Source organism: Coregonus lavaretus (assembly GCF_964263955.1).
Source record: "Coregonus lavaretus genome assembly, chromosome: 28".
NCBI lineage: Eukaryota > Metazoa > Chordata > Actinopteri > Salmoniformes > Salmonidae > Coregonus > Coregonus lavaretus.
Window position 1 is genome coordinate 2,916,933 of NC_140015.1, and position 23,714 is coordinate 2,940,646.

Consider the following 23,714-nt stretch of genomic DNA (forward strand, 5'->3'; position numbering starts at 1 on the left):
GTCCTCCCTGAAATAATACCAGACAAGGGAGGAGAGAGGTGAATGGCAAATACGCAGAGAGAGAGGAGAAATTTGAATGTTTCTAATATGGCGGCTGATTTCAACTTGAATTTGGTTTTGGTGACATTTTGTGTTGGGAGAAGAGAGACATACTATAGGTACCCCTCTCCAACAAAGATTGGCAGTTTTTCTTAACCTCCCATTTAAGGACCGGTGAGTGGCATGTCGCTGATCGGCGTTAGTGAGTCAGAAGAAATGTTAGAAATGCTGACGTGATTCCCTATTCTAAGATGTGGGGTAATCGTGCCTGTTCTAGGATATGTATTTCTATCTTAAAACTCTGACGTCCTCTTTGAATAAGTGTGGATGGAGACGATTCAAACCATTCCGCTGTCTCGCTCCATGCCTCCATCCCATTCTCCCTTTGCTACCTTGGTACATTTCAAGAATGTATCATTCAGATGAACAACATCACAAAGAAGAAAAACTACCAACATGCCCATAAAACATGTTTGTTTTCGCAAGTAAAGAATGTCTAGAAACCAGTGTTCCAAAAAAAACTACAAATTATTCTCAAATATAAACTTCAAAACATACAAATACGACTCCTGACTGATCATAAACATTCAAATAACGGTGTACAAACCAAACCGCCATGAGATCACAAACAAAACCATTTGTATGTACACACCCAACTAGCGCCCGTCTATCTCCTTTTTTCCCCCCGCCCTTTTAACAATAATTCCATGGAGCAAGACAGACAGTTGGTTAATACAGTAACATATACGGTGACTAGTGAGAGAGATGGAAAGAAAGAACAGATTCACAGAGATAGGGAAAAAAAGAGAGAACACAGGCTCACAGGGAAGAGAGTGGTAAATGGAGTTGGTCAGATGGGAGTAAGATTAAGTTCTTGCTTTTTAAACAGTACAACACTCCACACAGAAAAGCAGTAAAAGAAGAGAAAGAGGGAAGAGTATCCTGATGGTGGTTAAAATGAGCGCAGTAGTACTTAAAGGAAATATCCACCCAAAACCACTAATTCCTATCATTTACAGTGTTAAATAACACTGAGAACAATATTTTTTTTAGTGAACAAATGTTTCATTTTGTTGTTCTAATAAGGTTGGTAACAACGTGAAAATAGTTGTGGAAAACTGCTGCAGCTCAAGTCGACTACAAAACCCACAATGCAATGCTCTCTATGGGCTGGCTGGCAAGCTAGCTAGCAAATGTAGCTACACACAATAATACCAGAGTCAATCTCAGCATGTGAAATAGTTAGTTGTAAAATCGCCATGTTTAACCTGCAGATCGATGTGCCTCGCAGAGTGGAGTCTGACATTTGCAACGGCCATGGACTAAAGAGGCAGACAAATAGGGTGGACCCTCTGTTTAATTACACATTTCTCGAGGTAGGAATATTGCAAAAATATGATGGCTCAGACAACCTCCAGAGTCATGACATCGGCCAGTATCGAACATGCATTATAGACGTTTTTGCGATCTAAAAGTCGTATTTCTATCAACTTTCAGTGTAATGAGAGCGGCTTTATCGCAGAGCTACGCCATACCGTCCGAATTTCTGCCTGCTTGAATGGCAATAGCTCAGATATACATGAAAACATGAAATAACCCGGGAATCAATAGCACATCACTCGGAGATGCACAAAAATAATATAACATTCAAAATGGGTGAATCTTTCCTTTAAGTAGACAACAGTGTCCCCCCCCCCCCCCCCACCAAAAATAAAATAAAAACACAGCTTCCCACGATAGAAATTGAAGAAGAAAAAAAAACAGTTAAATGTACATGTTTCTGGTCCTTTTTGTATGCTGTATATATGTTTTTTTTGTATCTTGTCGTTTAGAGTCTTCCTGTTCCAAGCCTCCGTGTGGCTTGGTCACTCGTCTTCAAAGCTGAAACACAAAATGAACAGGAGATAAAAATCACAAAAATCACAGCAAAAAAGTGTCTGCATGTGTGTGTGAGCAGAATGCCCACCTATCTTTTATAAAGCTCTAGTAATCGTTATGGAGTGATGCGAGTATGTATGTGTATGTACCTCTATGTCTCAGGAGCCCTGGTAGGTGGCCTGGAAGCGGGCTGTCTCCTCAAAGATGAGCTCCTTCAGCTTCTCCTTAGGCAGGTCATCCAGCTCCATGGTGAAGGTGAACGGCTCCTCTGCTACGGGCTATACACAATGAAAATACTACACTGAACAAAAATATAAACGCAACATGTAAAGTTGGTGCCATGTTTCATGAGCTGAAAAAAAAAAAAGATCCCAAAACCGTATCTCTCAATTTTCACAAATTTGTTTACATTCCTGTTACTGAGCATTTCTCCTATGCCAAGATAATCCATCCATCCATCCACCTGACAGGTGTGGCATATCAAGAAGCTGATTAAACAGCATGATCATTACACAGGTGCACCTTGTGCTGGGGACAATAAAAGGCCACTAAAATGTGCAGTTGTCACACAACACAATGCCACAGATGTCTCAAGTTGAGGGAGCGTGCAATTGGCATGCTGAATGCAGGAATGTCCACCAGAGCTGTTGCCAGAGAATTGAATGTTCATTTCTCTACCATAAGCTGCCTACAACGTCATTTTAGAGCATTTGGCAGTACGTCCAACCGCTCTCACAACCGCAGACCACGTGTAACCATGCCAGCCCAGGACCTCCGCAGCCGGCTTCTTCACCTGCGGGATCATCTGAAACCAGACACCCGGACAACTGATGGAACTGTGGGTTTGCACAAGGGAAGAATTTCTGCACAAATTGTCAGAAACAGTCTCAGGGAAGCTAATCTGCGTGCTCGTTGTCCTCACCAGGGTCTTGAACTGACTGCAGTTCGGAGTCGTAACAGACTTCAGTGGGCAAATGCTCACCTTTGATGGCCACTGGCACGCTGGAGAAGTGTGCTCTTCACGGATTAATCCCGGTTTCAACTGTACCGGGCAGATGGCAGACAGTATGGCGTCGTATGTGCGAGCGGTTTGTTGATGTCAACGTTGTGAACTGAGAGTCCCATGTTGGCGGTGGGGTTATGGTATGGGCAGGCAGGCAAAAGCTACGGGCAACGAACACAATTGCATTTTATCGATGGCAATTTGAATGCACAGAGACACCATGACGAGATCCTGAGGCCCATTGTCGTGCCATTCATCCACTGCCATCACCTCATGTTTCAGCATGATAATGCACAACCCCATGTCGCAAGGATCTGTACACAATTCCTGGAAGCTGAAAATGTCCCAGTTCTTCCACGGCCTGCATACTCACCAGACAATGTCACCCATTGAGCATGTTTGGGATGCTCACAGCGTGTTCCAGTTCCCGCCAATATCCAGCAACATCGCACAGCCACTGAAGAGTGGGACAACATTCCACAGGCCACAATCAACAACATCATCAACTTTATGCAAAGGAGATGTGTCACGCTGCATGAGGCAAATGGTGGTCACACCAGATACTGACTGGTTTTCTGATCCACCCCCAATTTTTTTCAATTAATTTTTTTAAAGGTATCAACAGATGCATATCTGTATTCCCAGTCATGTGAAATCCATAGATTAGAGCTTATTTAATTCATTTCAACTGACTGATTTCCTTATATGAACTGTAACTCAGTAAAATCTTTGAAATTGTTACATGTTGCGTTTATACACTGAACAAAAATATAAAAGCAACATGTAAAGTGTTGGTCCCATGTTTCATGAGCTGAAATAAAATATCCCAAAACCGTATCTCTCTCAATTTTCACAAATGTCTTTACATTCCTGTTAGTGAGCATTTCTCCTTTGCCGAGATAATCCATCCATCCGACAGGTGTGGCATATCAAGAAGCTGATTAAACAGCATGATCATTACACAGGTGCACCTTGTGCTGGGGACAATAAAAGGCCACTAAAATGTGCAGTTTTGTCACAACACAATGACACAGATCTCTCAAGTTGAGGGAGCGTGCAATTCGCATGCTGATTGCAGGAATGTCCGCCAGAGCTGTTGCCAGGGAATGGAATGTTCATTTCTCTACCATAAGCCACCTCCGTCGTTTTAGAGAATTTGGCAGTACATCCAACCGGCCTCAACTGCAGACCACGTGTAACCACGCCAGCTCAGGAGCTCCACATCCGGCTTCTTCACCTGCAGGATCGTCTGAGAACAGCCACCCGGACAGCTGATGAAACTGAGGAGTATTTCTGTCTGTAATAAAGCCCTTTTGTGGGGAAAAATGAATTCTGATTGGCTGGGCCTGGTTCCTCAGTGGGTGGGCCTTTGCCCTCCCAGGCCCATCCATAGCTGCGCCCCTGCCCAGTCATGTGAAATCCATAGATTAGGGCCTAATGAATTTATTTCAATTGGTTGATTTCCTTATATGAACTGTAACTCAGTGAAGTCATTGAAATTGTTGCATGTTGCGTTTATATTTTTGTTCAGTATATTTTATTAAGTGTAATAACAGTATACAAGAAATAGGCTACAGTACACTCAAAACAGTACACAAAATCATAAACACTTTAGGGCGCTTTCACATATGATCCTGGAGCGTTTGGTACCCTGATCCATAGGGATGTAACGATTCACATCAGTCCCTGATTCAAATGTTTAAGATACAACTGCATTGGTCCACGGACCCCAAACCGAACCAAATGCAAATGCATCGGTCAGAAAATTGATTCAAACGTTACGAATTGCTGATTCACAGTTTTTGTTGTTGCTCATATTACTTTCTTTCTACCTTCCGAAAATCTCATATTTGATGCGTCCTCTCCTTCAGTGTCGAACTAAGCATGTAACTGTGACAGTCATTAATCTACAAGTAATTTTGCATGCCGAACAACCCTAGGGAATATCAGTAGCTAGGGGTGTAACGGTACACGTATTCGTACCGAACCACTCTGTACAGGGACCTCGGTTCGGTCCGCACTGTGAACCCGAATAAATACATTAAAGAAAATATATAAAAACACTAGGCCTATAAGGCTATGCATACGCTGTGTTGAATGCCTCGAGTACATCTGAGCTGAAAAATACATTTCAGGCTATTCCGTTGAAACTAGAGCCTATGCGAACATTGTAATCAAAATTAAAATCTTAATTGGCGCATTTCAAACTGTCCTTTTGTGATGCACAGCCGGGACCTTGTTCTGTACAATGGCGAGTGGTGGGGTCGATAAACCAGGAGGATTCTCCATCATCGTTTAAAATCTCCAGTTTGGGAAAATGTTGGCTTCCCAGTAGATTACAACGGCAATGGACAGAGAGAGTAGGTTGCCACTGCTCAACGAGAATAGCCTATGCAGCTGCCAACACCTCAAACAGTGTGGTGAAGAAGGCGCAACAGCGCCTGTGGAACGGTCGTTAAGACACTAACAGCTTACAGACGGTAGGCAATTAAGGTCACAGTTATGAAAACTTAGAACACTAAAGAGGCCTTTCTACTGACTCTGAAAAACACCAAAAGAAAGATGCCCAGGGTCTCTGCTCATCTGCGTGAACGTGCCTTAGGCATGCTGCAAGGAGGCATGATGACTGCAGATGTGGCCAGGGCAATAAATTGCAATATCTGTACTGTGAGACGCCTAAGACAGCGCTACAGGGAGACAGGACGGACAGCTGATCGTCCTCGCAGTGGCAGACCACGTGTAACAACACCTGCACAGGATCGGTACATCCGAACATCACACCTGCGGTACAGGTACAGGATGGCAACAACAACTGCCTGAGTTACACCAGGAATGCACAATCCCTCCATCAGTGCTCAGACTGTCCACAGTAGGCTGAGAGAGGCTGAACTGAGGGCTTGTAGGCCTGTTGTAAGGCAGGTCCTCACCGGCAACAACGTCGCCTATGGGCACAAACCCACCATCGCTGGACCAGACAGGACTGGCAAAAAGTGCTCTTCACTGACGAGTCGCGGTTTTGTCTCACCAGGGGTGATGGTCGGATTCGCATTTATCGTTGAAGGAATGAGCGTTACACCGAGGCCTGTACTCTGGAGCGGGATCGATTTGGAGGTGGCGGGTCAGTCATGGTCTGGGGCGGTGTGTCACAGCATCATCGGACTGAGGTTGTTGTCATTGCAGGCAATCTCAACGCTGTGCGTTACAGGGAAGACATCCTCCTCCCTCATGTGGTACCCTTCCTGCAGGCTCATCCTGACATGACCCTCCAGCATGACAATGCTATCAGCCATACTGCTCGTTCTGTGCGTGATTTCCTGCAAGACAGGAATGTCCGTGGTCTGCCATGGCCAGCGAAGAGCCCAGATCTCAATCCCATTGAGCACGTCTGGGACCTGTTAGATCGGAGGGTGAGGGCTAGGGCCATTCCCCCCAGAAATGTCCGGGAACTTGCAGGTGCTTTGGTGGAAGAGTGGGGTAACAACTCACAGCAAGAATGGGCAAATCTGGTGCAGTCCATGAGGATGCACTGCAGTACTTAATGCAGCTGGTGGCCACACCAGATACTGACTGTTACTTTTGATTTTGACACCCCCTTTGTTCAGGGACACATTATTCCATTTCTGTTAGTCACATGTCTGTGGAACTTGTTCAGTTTATGTTCACTTATTGAATCTTGCTATGTTCATACACATATTTACACATGTTAAGTTTGCTGAAAATAAACGCAGTTGACAGTGAGAGGACGTTTATTTTTTTGCAGAGTTTATGTAATTTGCTAGGGTATTACCATCTATACGCTGTTGAAAATTGAGTTTTACTGGGAAAAAAGTAAGCTACTGGAGACGACTCATCTGGCTATACCTGCTGAACGGGGCTTGCTCCCACACACACACACACACACACACACACACACACACACACACACACACACACACACACACAGCTCATGAGATCCAGCCGCAGCATATTTTAATTTAGAATGGAAAATGTGTTTATGCAACAAATGTTAGTGCATCGAATCGTATCGCATCGATTTGTTCTCTAATCAAACCGAATCGCTTCAAACTAAAACGTATCGTTCTTGTATCGTATCAGAGCCCATGTATCTAGATACGCATCGAAACGTCTTGAAAGGGAAAGATGCGCATCCCTACTGATCCGTGCTATAAAGCATGTGTAGAACGTAAACTAAACATGGCTGAAACAAATCCTGGACCTGCGGGAGTAGTGGGACAACAATCCAGGACCAAAGTATCAGGTATTGCGGCGTGGAACTTTACGCCTGTTGAAAACAAGCTCGCTTTCTAATGTCATGTAAAATGTGGTCTATTTTTAGGTGTTGTGAAAGCAAAACATATTTTGTAGAATTCTCAAACGCTTCAGGAAACCGAACCAGGGAACCAAATTTCATACGTGAAAAGGGCTTTAGATTGTTTATAGACAGGGCACTACAGCATGTGAGGGGAATACCGTATGTGAGGACGGGCTGCTGCTGTCATACCTCGTCAGTGGGGTCGTAGTACTGCTCCAGATAGGGATGAGCCAGGGCTTCCTCTACCGTGATGCGCTTGATAGGGTTAAAGGTCAACATGCGGCCCAGCAGATCCAGGGCTGGAGGGAGAGATGGGAGAGTGTTGTTAAAAGGTCCCGAACAGTCATTCTGATTCCCATGTAAAATAGCCTTTTGAGTTACTAAAATATCACCCATAATATTTGTTTTGGATATAAAATGTTCAACATTTGAGAAAAATGAATTTTCCCCCTCTCATGGCCATCTACCAAGAAGTTTGAAAAGACAGGATGAGTGGGTGGGGAGCTTATATTCATGAGCTCACCTTGATGGACAGCTCTTTGAAACGCCTATGTCAAGCAACTTGGATGCAGTGTTGCAGTAAAATCATCTCAAGCTAAGTTAGTGATTCACAAAGCAACTCAAAGAACATCGAAATTGCATCAATGTTTGGCATGTCTCTTGGGATGCGGTTCACAGCAACACTGACGGATGTGTTGACTTGACAACTGCGTCAGTGTTTTGAACGACCCTTCCTCCCTTCTGTTCCATGCTGGCTGAAGACCTAGCTAGCCAGTAACTAGCTAACACCAGACACAGATGAAAGGGGAGACATACAAGTATCTTTGCCATAGATTAATAGTGTACCATTTTAATTATATATTTGCATTTTGGCACCAGCAGAGTAACTATCTAGCTATATAAACCATGCCGCTCTGCAAACATGCCTTCGACGATGTTGGTTACAAGGCCATACTTACTTAAATTAGGTAAGAGAATATCATGTTACCATTGGTGTATTAAAATGAGTTAGGGTGATGTCACCCTATCCCCTTAATAATCCCACCCCCTGAATCCAAGTGTTTGACATGGGGGAGGGGACCACTAACTTTATGATCAAACTTTATAAAATGTAGAAGCAAGTCATTTTCATACTTTGGTCATCATACTTCTATCTTGTTTCATCCAAATAGCATCAAATTTCATGAAAAACATGATTTTTACTGTTCATGACCTTTAAAGGGATAGTTATTTCCAAAAATCAATAGATTATCCATAAATCCCACATGAAAGGGAAGGATAGACACCTAATGTCACCATTTTAACTAGGTTGAAGTCTACTCGGTGTACCAAAAGCCGGTATTCCCATCAACTCACACCTGAGTAGGAGAATGGGCTGCTAGTGAAGCTAGGAAAAGGGAAAGTGTGAGTATGCATGTAATGCTTGCAAATGTATGTGAAAACTGTGAATGAGGGGAAAAAGTATTTGATCCCCTGCTGATTTTGTACGTTTGCCCACTGACAAAGAAATGATCAGTCTATAATTTTAATGGTAGGTTTATTTGAACAGTGAGAGACAGAATAACAACAAAAAAATCCAGAAAAACGCATGTCAAAAATGTTATAAATTGATTTGCATTTTAATGAGGGAAATAAGTATTTGACCCCCTCTCAATCAGAAAGATTTCTGGCTCCCAGGTGTCTTTTATACAGGTAACGAGCTGAGATTAGGAGCACACTCTTAAAGGGAGTGCTCCTAATCTCAGCTTGTTACCTGTATAAAAAGACACCTGTCCACAGAAGTAATCAACCAATCAGATTCCAAACTCTCCACCATGGCCAAGACCAAAGAGCTCTCCAAGGATGTCAGGGACAAGATTGTAGACCTACACAAGGCTGGAATGGGCTACAAGACCATCGCCAAGCAGCTTGGTGAGAAGGTGACAACAGTTGGTGTGATTATTTGCAAATGGAAGAAACACAAAAGAACTGTCAATCTCCCTCGGCCTGGGGCTCCATGCAAGATCTCACCTCGTGGAGTTGCAATGATCATGAGAATGGAGGAATCAGCCCAGAACTACACGGGAGGATCTTGTCAATGATCTCAAGGCAGCTGGGACCATAGTCACCAAGAAAACAATTGGTAACACACTACGCCGTGAAGGACTGAAATCCTGCAGCGCCCGCAAGGTCCCCCTGCTCAAGAAAGCACATATACAGGGCCGTCTGAAGTTTGCCAATGAACATCTGAATGATTCAGAGGAGAACTGGGTGAAAGTGTTGTGGTCAGATGAGACCAAAATCGAGCTCTTTGGCATCAACTCAACTCGCCATGTTTGGAGGAGGAGGAATGCTGCCTATGACCCCAAGAACACCATCCCCACCGTCAAACATGGAGGTGGAAACATTATGCTTTGGGGGTGTTTTTCTGCTAAGGGGACAGGACAACTTCACTGCATCAAAGGGACGATGGACGGGGCCATGTACCGTCAAATCTTGGGTGAGAACCTCCTTCCCTCTGCCAGGGCATTGAAAATGGGTCGTGGATGGGTATTCCAGCATGACAATGACCCAAAACACACGGCCAAGGCAACAAAGGAGTGGCTCAAGAAGAAGCACATTAAGGTCCTGGAGTGGCCTAGCCAGTCTCCAGACCTTAATCCCATAGAAAATCTGTGGAGGGAGCTGAAGGTTCGAGTTGCCAAACATCAGCCTCGAAACCTTAATGACTTGAAGAAGATCTGCAAAGAGGAGTGGAACAAAATCCCTCCTGAGATGTGTGAAAACCTGGTGGCCAACTACAAGAAAGGTCTGACCTCTGTGATTGCCAACAAGGGTTTTGCCACCAAGTACTAAGTCATGTTTTGCACAGGGGTCAAATACGTATTTCCCTTATTAAAATGCAAATCAATTTATAACATTTTTGACATGCGTTTTTCTGGATATTTTTTTTGTTATTCTGTCTCTCCCTGTTCAAATAGACCTACCATTAAATGTATAGACTGATCATGTCTTTGTCAGTGGGCAAACGTACAAAATCAGCAGGGGATCAAATACTTTTTTCACTCACTGTATGCATTTTGTGTGTTAGCATGTGAGAATGTGTACATGTGTGAAAAAAACTAAAAATCCTGTTGTACTTCCCTTTCTTGCACTAAACATTGCACTGACTTTGCTGATAGCTGCTTTATTGAGGAACAGTTTTACTTACTATGACGGTCTTACCTAATGACCCTAAGATGAATGCACTAACTGTAAGTCGCTCTGGGTAAGATAAATTACTATAATGTAATGCAATAATGTGTGTGTTCTACCCTTGCTGTCTGCCTTGGGGAACAGCTTGTTCCAGGGGATCTTGGGTTTCTCAGGCAGAGACTGCAGGTAGTTCCTAGCCTTCATGTTGATGATGCAGTTCAGGTCGTCCGGAGTGGGAGAGCCTAGGATGCCTGCACAACCAATCAAACACTTTACACCTGGGTCCTGTTCAGTAGGACACAATGTAGCAAACAGTTGAAACACTTTGAAAATGGAAATAGGAAATGCATTAATACTGAACAAAATTATAAACACCATGTAAAGTGCTGGTCCCATGTTTCATGAGATCCCATTTGTGCACAAATGTGTTTACATCCCTGTAAGTGAGCATTTCTCTTTTGCCAAGATAATCCATCCACCTGACAGGTGGGGCATATCAAGAAGCTGATTAAACAGCATGATCATTACATAGGTGCACCTTGTACTGGGGACAATAAAAAGGCCACTCTAAAATGTGCCGTTTTGTCACACAACACAATGCCACAGATGTCTCAAGTTGAAGGAGCGTGCAATTGGCATGCTGACTGCAGGAATGTCCACCAGAGCTGTTGCCAGAGAAATTACTGTTCATTTCTCTATCCGTCTTCTTCACCTGCGGCATGGTCTGGGACCAGCCACCCAGACAGCTGATGAAACTGTGGGTTTGTACAACCGAAGAATTTCAGCACAAACTGTCAGAAACCGTCTCAGGGAAGCTCATCTGCGTCCTCACCAGGGTCTTGACCTGACTGCAGTTCGGTGTCGTAACCGAGTTCAGTGGGCAAATGCTCACCTTCAATGGCCACTGGCATGCTGGAGAAGTGTGCTCTTCACGGTTGAATCCCGGTTTCAACTGTACCGGGCAGATGGCAGACAGTATGGCGTCGTATGGGCGAGCGGTTTGCGGATGTCAACAGAGTGCCCCATGGTGGTGGTGGGGTTATGGTATGGGCAGGCATAAGCTACAGACAACAAACACAATTGCATTTTATCGATGGCACTTTCAATGCATAGACATACCGTGACGAGATCCTGAGGCCATTGTCGTGCTATTCATCTGCCGCCATGACCTCATGTTTCAGCATGATAATGCACAACCCCATGTCGCAAGGATCTGTACACAATTCCTGGAAGCTGAAAATGTCCCAGTTCTTCCATGGCCTGCATACTCACCAGACATGTCACCCATTGAGTATGTTTGGGATGCTCACAGCATGTTCCAGTTCCCGCCAATATCCAGCAACTTCGCACAGCCATTGAAGAGTGGGACAACATTCCACAGGCCACAATCAACAGCCTGATCAACTCTATGCAAAGGAGATGTCGCGCTGCATGAGGCAAATGGTGGTCACACAGATACTGACTGATTTTCTGATCCACTCCTATACATTAAAAAAAAAGGTATCAACAGATGCATATCTGTATTCCCAGTAGTGAAATCCATAGATTAGTGCCTATTTAATTAATTTCAATTGACAGATTTCCTTATATCACCTGTATAAGCATTGAAATTGTTGCGTTTATATTTTTGTTCAGTGTATAAGGCAAGTTCAGGTAAGTTCAGCCATGTCCACCCCTTCTCACAGACAGAAGCCAAAGTCAAGGATATTTCGGAAAAGAGCACACAGCAAGTCATGCAAAAGTTTAAGCGAGTGTCGCACCCTATTCCCTATATAGTGCACTACTTTTGACCAGGGCCCATAAATCTCTGGTTAAAAGAAGTGCACTAGATAGGGATTAGGCTGCCATTTGGGTCGCATCCTGTGTCTCTCTCTCTCACCCAGTATGTGGTTGAGCTGGTCCAGGTAGTGCTTCCCAGGGAAGATGGGCCTGTTGGACAGCATCTCAGCCAGGATGCAGCCCACTGACCAGATATCAATGGACTTGGAGTAGCCCTGAACAACTCACACAGTTAGAACAAACACATTAATTCACATACACACTATCAAAGGACTAGGAGTAGCCCTGACAGAGAAAACATGGTCTACAGACATGGAATCAATGCACACACACACCTTAGAGTTGAGCATGATCTCGGGGGCCCTGTACCAGCGCGTAGCCACGTACTCTGTCAGGAAGCCTGTGTGGTCATGCTCTGGGTCAGCTATCCGTGCCAGCCCAAAGTCACAGATCTGACAGAGGAGGGTCGTTAAAACGCGCAGAGAAGCATGCAGACATGTACACACAATGACCTGGGGTGTAATCATTAGTCCAAACACTTGCTTGCAACTAAAACGAGAGTTTGTATTGGACAAATTCAGTTAAGTCCCTCCTCGTTTTGTTTGCTTCCACTTAAGAAACGTTTTGCAACAGATTCGGCGGAATAAATACACCCCTGTTCATGCCAGAAAATCCCCACTACGCCCTCTTCTGGTTAAGATCAATCTATACAGTATAGAGTAGATCATTTTCTTCACAAGATGGACCCTAACCACCGGTCCAAGGTTAGATATCCCCACTCCCAAATGGTTAGGGTTATGATTGGGTGATAGCTAGGGTAACCAGGGGCGTATTCATAAGGGTCTCAGAGAAGAAGTGCCTCCTGTCCATTAATTGACAAGGCAAAACTGACCCTAGAACAGCACTATTACTCTGAAACGCTTTATAAATATCGGCCCTGGTCTTAGATCAATGGATAGGGGGTAGCTAACCATGCCTTGAGGTCACAGTTAGGGTAAGTAGTAGTAGTATTGCAGTTATAGGGTTGGGGTTAGCAGTAGTAGTATTGCAGATATAGGGTTAGCAGTAGTATTGAAGTTATAGGGTTAGGGTTAGTAGTAGTATTCTGGTTATTATTACCTTGAGGTCACAGGTGGTGTTGATGAGCAGGTTGGAGGGCTTGAGGTCGCGGTGCAGCACGTTGGCAGAGTGGATGTACTTCAGGCCTCTCAGGATCTGGTACAGGAAGTAGCAGGTGTGGTCGTTACTCAACATCTGGGTCTTCAGGAGCTTGTACAGGTCTGTCTCCATCAGGTCCTGCACTATGTAGCTGGGAATCAAGGGGTTAAGGAGCCTAACGAACAGAGAGGGACCCAACCCTAACCCTAACCCATGTTATTCTGTTAGATCTAAGCTTGTAAAGGTCTGTCTCCATGAGGTTCAGTACTATACCGCTGGGAACCAGCAGGTGGCGCCATTCAAGGGGCCAACAGTGGATGAGGAGGCATATGACAGTTACGGGCACTACAGGCCAACATCCACATATCCATTTGAACCTGACTGTAACCAATTCCATGTGTTAAGTGTGAATTTTTGGTGGAGTTTCAGAAAGCATAAAGGTCTTTACACACCCATCATAATATCTCCTAGTTCCCCCCGTATAGCTAATATTCACTTCCAGTAATTTCCGCTCTGGCGCAGGACCAATTAATTTGTTTATTTTCCAATGCTTCTGCATGGAATTACTAAATTTTCTTACCCTTTGTTTTCATCAAGGAAATACTGAGCTCATGCAAAACATTTAGGGACTGTACGTTATTTATAAATGAGGGATACCTGGAGAAAATCGGACCTCTCTGAAATGAAAATGGACGGCCCTTCCTTCAGTAAAATATATTTGTACCCGATCCTCCCTGAACACGTAAAAAAAGTGACCCTCCCCTATACCCTAAATAATAATTAAAACAAGGTGGATAGCAGAGAACATGTTTACCCTCACTCCTAGGACAGACCAGAGCCTTAGATATGCAGTTTTAGAAACGTATGGGTCTCGTAAACATTACATAGCAGCGTAGCAATTTTGATAGTGCGCAGGGCTGCAGGCCAGAAGGTTATGGGTTTGCAGACCACAGCGGACAAGGGTAGGGGGTGAAAATATCTACTTTATAATAAAAGCATTGCATAAATCTAGCATGGTATTTGCAGATCCGAGAAAAACTAGCCTTTGATAAACCCATTTCATGCAACTCTACCTCATTTTACATGACTGGAGACAAGCAGTACATATTTTTTAATACCACACCAGAGCATGTGAGCTGAGTGGAGCGAGGAGCCATGCTTGCGTAATTTTGCAGGTGAGTGGAGCGGATGTAAAAAAATAAATAACAAATAAATAACAAATAAATTTAAAAAAAGAGCGTTGACCTTCTCTCCCACTCCAATTTCAATCCGGGTACTGTTCAGCCATGAGCGCTGGGCATGCACTACCCAGCATATTTTGGTTCCTTTATCACTATTATTTTAAATTAGGCCTATTCTGCTGTATTTATTTAGCCTTCCCCCACCATTAGTAATGTACTAGTAATGTGCAGAGATCACACACACAGAGAGAGACAGACAGTTTCCCCATTAGCCTCTGTCTCTGATTCAGAGGGGTTGGGTTAAATGTGGAAGACACATTTCATTTGAATGCATTCAGTTGTACAACTGACTAGGTATCCCCCTTTCCCTTTCCTTTCTGGGTAAAAGAATACACGTCCCTCATGCACTCGATGCGGCGGGCCCTCAGGATGTCGTTGATGCCGATGATGTTCTCATGGCGGAACCGCAGCAGGATCTTGATCTCCCTCAGGGTGCGCTGACAGTAAGTCTGGTGCTCAAATGGACTGATTTTCTTAATGGCCACGCGAGAATCTGTCATGCCGTCATGGGCCGAGCTGGGTTGGGTGGAGGAGAGAGAAGATAGAGGGAGAGATGTGGGAGAGTTAGGAGACAGAGCAAGATAGGATGGAGAGAGAGACAGGGAGAGAGTTAGGAGACAGAGAGCGAGATAGGATGGAGAGAGAGACAGGGAGAGAGTTAGGAGACAGAGCGCGAGATAGGATGTAGAGAGGGACAGGGAGAGAGGAGACAGAGCGCGAGATAGGATGGAGAGAGAGACAGGGAGAGAGGAGACAGAGAGCGAGATAGGATGGAGAGAGAGACAGGGAGAGAGGAGACAGAGAGCGAGATAGGATTGGAGAGAGAGACAGGGAGAGAGGAGACAGAGAGCGAGATAGGATGGAGAGAGAGACAGGGAGAGAGGAGACAGAGAGCAAGATAGGATGGAGAGAGGGACAGGGAGAGAGTTAGGAGACAGAGCGAGATAGGATGGAGAGAGAGAGACAGGGAGAGAGTTAGGAGACAGAGCGAGATAGGATGGAGAGAGAGAGACAGGGAGAGAGGAGACAGAGCGAGATAGGATGGAGAGAGAGACAGGGAGAGAGTTAGGAGACAGAGCGAGATAGGATGGAGAGAGAGAGAAAGATGAGGGGGGGAGGGGGGAGGGGGGGGGGGGGGGTAGAGCGAGATGAGAGATGGGGAAGAGAGGGCTCCAGTTACAACACAATAAGCCCAGCACATTACATATGACATGGCAGTTCTTTATAATACTGACACAGTGATGACTGACACCTGAGCATGAGCACAATGAGACGACCAACTAAGAGGAACCATTGCAGAAGAGGGGTTTGGCTCTATTTGACAACATAGCAAATAAAACTGTCAAGGAAATGTAAAAGTTCTTGAGCCATTAAAAATAAAAAATATTCGGGTCTATAAACTATTCAGAGTGTGGTGTGCATGCAATGGTGTGCCAGAGGTAGATAAACTGTTGATACTGCATATAGCTGGAGCTGTAAAGTGCAGTTTCCTCTTGGATAAAAGGACCAATGAAAACATCTGAAATCGAGCTTAACTCCATCTTTGATCTCGCTTAAACAATTCTCACGCGCACCTTGTGCACTGTGCAACATTGCACAGAAAACCTCGCGAGACATTTTCTACTAGAAAACAAGTGTTATCGTCATTATCATCAGTGAGGTTGGTTAACTAAAAAGCTAGTAACAGTAGGCCCATCAAAAAACGACTCAAGCTGTGTGAACGTTGGACTGTTTATACTGTATCAAGATTACAAAGACCTGCGCAATCACTTCCTGCCACTTCCTGTATTGAAAAAGAATTTGGCAGCCTCATAATAACCACGCCTATTAGCGACTTAGCTAGCTAATTGTACGCTAACGTTGTTAGCTAGCAAGTTAGCCTGCGGTTATTATATAGCTAGTTAGTTTGCAAACTAGCTAGATAGCGTTGTTTACTACAAATGACGTATGCTGTGTCTTGTAGAAACTAGATTGTTCATTTTATGCAATTGCGCACGTTACTGGGATACAATAGCGGGAATCAGGACATACTAAAACCACAACGCGTAACGTAAGTCGCTCTGGATAAGAGCGTCTGCTAAATGACGTAAATGTAAATGTAACGTTAGCTAGCTAGTAGCTACCTACTAACCTAACTACTAGTGTAGCTAGCTAAGTGAGCCAAACGCTGGCAATCTGTTGCTACCTAGCCAGTTAACTACGTAGAAATAGTTTCTCACTACCAGTGGTAACGTTAAGTGCAATTGAATACACAACAAGGGTAGGTGCAGAATTGTGCGTTTACAGCTAGATAGTTGTTATTATGTCAATGAAAAGGCGATATGAGGAGGCAGGGAGCTAGCCAACGCCTTCAGACGAAGCTTAGCTGGCTTGTTTTTTTATACTGAAGTCAATGTTTTTACGGCGAACGTCGTATATTTTCTCTTACCAAACCATTCCGTAGGCCCCTTCCCCGATGTACGAGAGGTTGACATAACGGGGGCCAACGTCAAAGTTCTGCCCCTTTACCACCTCCAACACGGGCTTGATCCCCGCAGCTCCAGTCGCTCCCTCCGGCGCAACAGCCCCGGCGGCACCAGTATTCGAGCCTATGGCTCCAGCCGCCACAGCACTGTTGCTCGAATCCGCCATGATTCAGTCTAGAAATCTACTATTTTCAGTCAATATTTGGGAGGGGGCCTGGCGCAACTCTAAAATTGACTTCAGGTTGATTGGAAGGTTAAATATATTTCCTTGTTTCGTTGACGGATGAAGACGAGTCGATCAAGGCCCCCCTCCAGAGTGTGTAAATGGATTCGTTTCTAGTTCTTCGTCGTAGTCTTCTTTGCTTTGGAGTTTCAGCAGCGGTTGACATCCCAACTATGATGCGTTACTGACACCATCTGGATGGCAGGCTGAATAGAAAAATTAAAACAACCCAAATAAAAGTGATCCAATGTGATGTTGATTGTGATAAAACCTTTATTTCCCCATTTTCCCCACACCCAGGACATTTTTTTTTTTATAACACATTTTACATTTACATTTTAGTCATTTAGCAGATGCTCTTATCCAGAGTGACATACATTTATTGCATTCATCTTAAGATAGCTGGGTGGGACAACTACATATCACAGTCATACTAAGTACATTTTTCCAGTGGTGGGAAAAGTACCCAATTTTCATAATTGAGTAAAAGTAAAGATACCTTAATAGAAAATGTAATTATTTGTCTCGGGCTGTTGGTGGTTGATGCACTCGATTCAGCTGCCCTGCCTGCCGGGGACGCAAACTGTTAACATTTTTAACCATTTCATTTGTCTAGACTAGGTACGAACACTGCCTTCCTGGCGGGCGGCAGGTAGCTTAGTGGGTAAGAGCGTTGTGCCAGTAACCGAAAGGTCGCTGGTTCTAATCCCCAAGCCGACTAGGTGAAAAATCTGTCGATGTGCCCTTAAGCAAGGCACTTAACCCTAATTGCTCCTGTAAGTCGCTCTGGATAAGAGCGTCTGCTAAAATGTAAATGTAAATCAAGTGCACTATCGGTCTCCCACGGGCCAATCGGCTGGCTCAGATGACAGTGTTTGCAGTAATGTAGCAGGCATAAAAGAAAGCTACAGCAAAATTGATACTGTGAGATTTCAAAACGTTTAAAACCATGACTAGGGAGAGACTGTCAATGAATACAGCAAAGAGCTGCTGGTTTTATGAGTGAGTTCATGTTTAAGTTCTTACGCAGCACTGTCAACACTTTATATTCATCACTTTTATAAGCCATAAAATACGAGTTCTCCCTATTTTCACTCAGCGCTACAACAAGTACTGCAGAAGTAATAAATGAGTAGGAAAGTGTATCTATAGGCTTGCGTTGTTGTTATTATTAGCGACCCAATTTTTAATATCGAGGAAAATTTCACTTTCTCTGTTCATAGGAGTAACAACATGAATTTGTGCATGAGGCAGAAATAATGCGGTGTGACTCGAGTTTCGCCATCAGCTGGAAGACGGTGTCCCTTTTTGGTCAGTATCAGTGGAGGAAAGGGAGAGAGGAGGGATGTTGAGAGGCGGACCCACAGTCTGCTGCTCTCTCCCTCCGCTGAGACTGACCATCAGATGCAGGCACCATCAGCCCAGTAAAATAAAAAGCGAATTATTTAAATGTATGCTCACTCAGCTGTGCTTCACAAATAATACAACAACGGATCTATTACCGGTGTGATCATATAGCCTACCTCAAATGTTGAAATATAATTTTTTTAAATGGCCCGAACAACAATGCATTGGCAGGGCAATTCAAGCAAAGCCAATATGCAGTGATAATGTATTGGGCCTATAGCTTACTGCACAAACCTCATTGCTACAGAACTGTTTTTAATTGGTTAATAATAGGCTTATGTTTTTTAAGTCCTTAAAAAAAATCTGATCGATAGTTCTCAGCTTGCATTTTGACTCAAAGTGATCTTGACTCAGAAAAGGTTGGTGACCACTGTTCTAGAGTTTTAATAATATAATAATAATAATATGCCATTTAGCAGACACTTTTATCCAAAGCGACTTACAGTCATGTGTGCATACATTTTTACGTATGGGTGGTCCCGGGGATCGAACCCACTACCCTGGCGTTACAAGCACCATGCTCTACCAATTGAGCTACAGAGGACCAGCTACAGTTTTCCCTGTTAACACTATCAACGTTTCCCTTTACTGTGGCAATTGTGATCAAATCAACGCAATATTACCCACTTTCAATGCAACATACCAAAACAAAACAAACTATGCAAGAGATTTTGTTGTAGGCAGAATGCATCGGAGTAGGATTCTATTGCATTGACATGCACTACTCAGCCTGTACTCTACACAGACTGGTGTGGCATAAACAATCAGAGCTACAGTAGGCCTATATGCAAATAGACCATTGCCATATATGGATCTGTGCCATTTACTTTGAACTGGACTGTGTTTACCGCATAAGCGATCGTGAGTAGATGCACTTGCTAGTTAGTGAGTTATTAGCCCAGTTATAAATTATTTATAGTCAGTAATAGGGGAGCGATTGCTTCCTACACGAGCACAAAACATATCTATTTCTAAACATCTTTGAAAAGTGAGTCAGGTAAATAGCTTTTTTTTGTCTTAAAGGGGCAGTGTTGTATTTTGAGACAGGCTTGAATAAGCTAAGTAGCCATCATTTGTCTGATCCTCTGTAATAATGGTATGGGAATAATAATGCATTTTATTTTGTAAAGTGGTTCCTTGCATCAAACAACACAACAACATTTTCAGTCACCTCCTTGTCTGAAGGACAAGTGGATAAACAGGTTAATGTCAAGCCCTGCATTATGATCAAATAGCCACAGTAGCCTACATGGCCACTGTTAAAACTGTAACTTAAAGCGGGTACAGCCTCAGTGTTCATAGTAAACGCGCGCTGGAAGTTGCATAGAATTTTCACAATGTTCAAGTTTGCGCTCAGCAGACCTAAAATTTGCTCAGTGCCGAAAAAAAATAGAGGGAACACAGGTAAGAATGTCTGTCACAAGTGCTTGGAGGGAGGGTCATGGCTAGAAGCTTTTGTCAAATTAACATCAGATTTGACTTTTCGTAGCAGGTTAGGATAATTAACATAGCAGGTTAGGAGAATTATGTTAAGGTTAGGAAAATGGTTAAGGTTAGCTAAAATGCAAAAAATCTGCTTTTGACGTTTATTTGACAAAAACTGGATCCCTTCTAGTCATGACTGGGAGGGAGGGTAAGGGACTAAGCAGGGGATAATTTGGGATCAAAACAAAGATTTTTATAACTAACCCAAGATTGATCAAACTTCCGCAAAGGGTAAAGTCTACAAAACGTAGTCCACTCTGTTTTTAACAGATTATAGTTTTGGGAACAAAAAACTGTATTGAGATCAAATGTTTAATTGATGAGAAAATTAGCAGAATGTCAGCCAAAATCAATCTCGCTCCATCTTCTCCCACTGCCGGCCACTGGGCTTCCTCTCATCACCATATTTGGTAGTGAGTGGAAATGCCTTCTTCTTCTTGTGAATTTCTGGGAAAGACTAGATGCTTTTTGGCGGATTACCGCCTTTCTCAGTTCGGAATGTGCATTCCACATTGTGACAAAAAATAAATCAATAAATACAGGACAAAGGGGAATGGGAATTGCCCCACCATCTTACCCTGCACCTATACACTTTCCCAAAAAACCCACCACCCCATCCCACTATTTGGTCCTGGAAGGATGGAACCCCTTCTCTCAAAACTTCCTGTAGATCTTCTGCACTAAAATCTCTCACACCCAAATATTTCTCTGCTGCTGCAACTACCACATCTATTTCCGCTCGATCATTGCAGTTCAGTTGATCACAATGGCTATAAATGCAAGAAATCCAACCTTATTAAAACTCTCTGGCTCTCGCTCTTCAGGCCTACTCACTGGGGGCCTCCCAGTCGACTCACTCACCCTCAGGCTATCCTCTACTCTCTTCACTGCCTCGGCATAGGAAACTTTCTGCCCCACTCGAACTCTAGCAATCTCAACCTGTCTCTCTCTCACAGGGCACTTCGGATCCCCAGCTGCATGGGCACCTCCACAGTTGACACAGTGCTTTCTCTATCCCAACTGTACACTCCCTCTGACTATGCCCTCCTGTATATTTCTCACATTGTGGGATCTCCCTTCTACACACTGCTTCAACATGTCAGAATCCTTAGCACCTAAAGCACCGAAGCGGGTTCGGAACATAGGCCCTCACAGAATAGCAAATATAACCTAACCTGACCTTATCAGGAAGAAACTCTGTATCAAAGCTCAACAAGACAAACAGGGTATTCTCAGTCTCGCCATTGCCACCGGGTCTACGTCTCACCAAACGGTGGGCGTCACAAACACTAGGAATATTTATTTTCATTTGATCCACCTCTACACTCAACGCTACCCCAATGATCACCCCTTTTAGTGGTGCACTGCTCCGGAGAGCAAAGCACACCACAGGTTGAGCCCCGAGCCGCGTGACTCGAAGCGTCTGCTTCGTCTGGGAGGCGGATAAACAAAAAAACGAAACAATTCCGAATTATCTACATTTTCCCGGTTTGTCCTTTACCCAGTCCGACACAATGTATGGGTCGGCCAAAAAGCAGGAATACAATCTTTCCAAAAATCATCTCTGGAAGGATTTTCAGGGCAAACATTCAAAGTTTCCACTGAAAGTCTCCACTACACCAAGTAGGCCCTGTTCATCCTGGACTGGCTCAACCTCAGAGTGCTCACCACTGCCGTCGGACTCCATTTGAGATCATCAAGGTTTTCAAGAGAGCATGAAGACCTACATATAAGATTACTTTGTCTGAAATCAGGAGATGTAGGTATGTACACCTTGAACGAAGGTGTAAACTCAGGAGATGAATCTCTGATCTTAACAGCGCCATTCTTACACTTTCACGTCATCGCACCTCCTCCGTCCGTCTCGTGTTTCTTCTCTTTCCTCAAATCTGTATCCCGCCAAAGATGATGGATATACTGACAAGATACATGTCTCTCCGCCCTAACAACGAGAGTCGTTGTCCACAAAGTGGCACAGTGGGCTGTCTAGCTATCCTTTCTTTGGATTGGTGGATACATCTAATTATTCTAATCATTTTTTGAATATTTGATGAGGGTTGTTGACGTCAACCGCCTGTATTCAATGGAGAGAGATTCTATGCTACTGGCCTCATGCCATGAATATACATAGCCATCTTGAGACAACTCCAATATAAAGACTATATAACAACTTAAGCATTATGAAACTTCTATTCGATCAAATAAACCTCACATAGCAAATAAGACATACCTTTTTTGGGGGACCAAATTCGACACTCATTTACCTCCATACAAAAACTCTGCTTGGTGGGCGAAACAATGGAAAAACGCCACCTGCTGGAGGGAGACAGATTTTCCGCCGAGTTGGGCCTCTCTCGTTCAATTCAATTCAATTTAATTTCAATTTAAGGGCTTTATTTGGTATGGGAAATGTATGTTAACATTGCCAAAGCAAGTGAAGTAGATAGTAAACAAAAGTTAAATAAACAATAAATATGAACAGTAAACATTTCACTCAGAAGTTCCAAAAGAATAAAGACATTTAAAATGTCATATTATGTATATATACAGTGTTATAATGATGTGCAAATAGTTAAAGTACAAATGGGAAAATAAATAAACATAAATATGGGTTGTATTTACAATGGTGTTTGTTCTTTACTGGTTGCCCCTTTCTTGTGGCAACAGGTCACACATCTTGCTGCTGTGATGGCACACTGTAGTATTTCACCCAGTAGATAAGGGAGTTTATCAAAATTGGGTTTGTTTTCGAATTCTTTGTGGATCTCTGTAATCTGAGGGAAATATGTGTCTCTAATATGGTCATACATTTGGCAGGAGGTTAGGAAGTGCAGCTCAGTTTCTACCTCATTTTGTGGGCAGTGTGCACATAGCCTGTCTTCTCTTGAGAGCCAGGTCTGCCTATGGCGGCCTTTCTCAATAGCAAGGCTATGCTCACTGAGTTTGTACATAGTCAAAGCGTTCCTTAAATTTGGGTCAGTCACAGTGGTCAGGTATTCTGCCACTGTGTACTCTCTGTTTAGGGCCAAATAGCATTCTAGTTTGCTCTGTTTTTTTGTTAATTCTTTCCAATGTGTCAAGTAATTCTCTTTTTGTTTTCTTGTGATTTGGTTGGGTCTAATTGTGTTGTTGTTGTTGTTGTCCTGGGGCTATGTGGGGTCTGTTTGTGTTTGTGAACAGAGCCCCAGGACCAGCTTACTTAAGGGACTCTTCTCCAAGTTCATCTCTCTGTAGGTGATGGCTTTGTTATGGAAAGTTTGGGAATCGCTTCTTTCTCTTCCTCTCTGATCCTGCTCTCGTGTCTAAACCACCAATTGGAAACGCTAACCTGATGCTTCAGATTTATACATCCGGTGAAACATCTGGCTCATTGTTCTATTTGTGATCAAAGACTGGGCGCTGACGTCATGACAACATGCGGAAGCAGAAACAAACGTTGACACCAAAGACAGTACAGTCACAGATTGAACAATGAGCCAGATATTTTACCAGACGTTTACGTGTGAAGCATCCGGCTGGCGGTTCCACTCACTACCAAATATGTTGATGA

The 23,714-nt window shown here is 43.7% G+C and overlaps 1 protein-coding gene across 1 annotated transcript; it reads right to left on the minus strand.

Annotated features, from left to right (window-relative positions):
• Positions 1 to 723: 723 nt before the first annotated feature.
• LOC311104074 (mitogen-activated protein kinase 1-like) lies at positions 724 to 17,405 on the minus strand. Its single transcript, XM_084145736.1, has 9 exons — positions 17,013 to 17,405; positions 14,918 to 15,100; positions 13,305 to 13,494; positions 12,521 to 12,637; positions 12,286 to 12,400; positions 10,526 to 10,657; positions 7,422 to 7,531; positions 2,067 to 2,195; positions 724 to 1,920 (listed from the first exon to the last, which is right to left on the minus strand). Exons 1-8 carry the CDS (start codon positions 17,213 to 17,215, stop codon positions 2,076 to 2,078), a joined length of 1,170 nt encoding a protein of 389 aa, XP_084001862.1. The 5' UTR covers positions 17,216 to 17,405; the 3' UTR covers positions 724 to 1,920; positions 2,067 to 2,075.
• Positions 17,406 to 23,714: the final 6,309 nt, after the last annotated feature.

Excerpts from the sequence above, each read along its gene's own strand:
- LOC311104074 (XM_084145736.1), bottom strand. The coding sequence starts at position 17,215 with ATGGCGGATTCGAGCAACAGTGCTGTGGCGGCTGGAGCCATAGGCTCG. Across the intron at positions 15,101-17,012 it reads GGGGCCTACGGAATGGTTTG|CTCGGCCCATGACGGCATGA; the intron begins GTAAGAGAAAAT and ends CACCCAACCCAG. Across the intron at positions 2,196-7,421 it reads ACTACGACCCCACTGACGAG|CCCGTAGCAGAGGAGCCGTT; the intron begins GTATGACAGCAG and ends CATTGTGTATAG.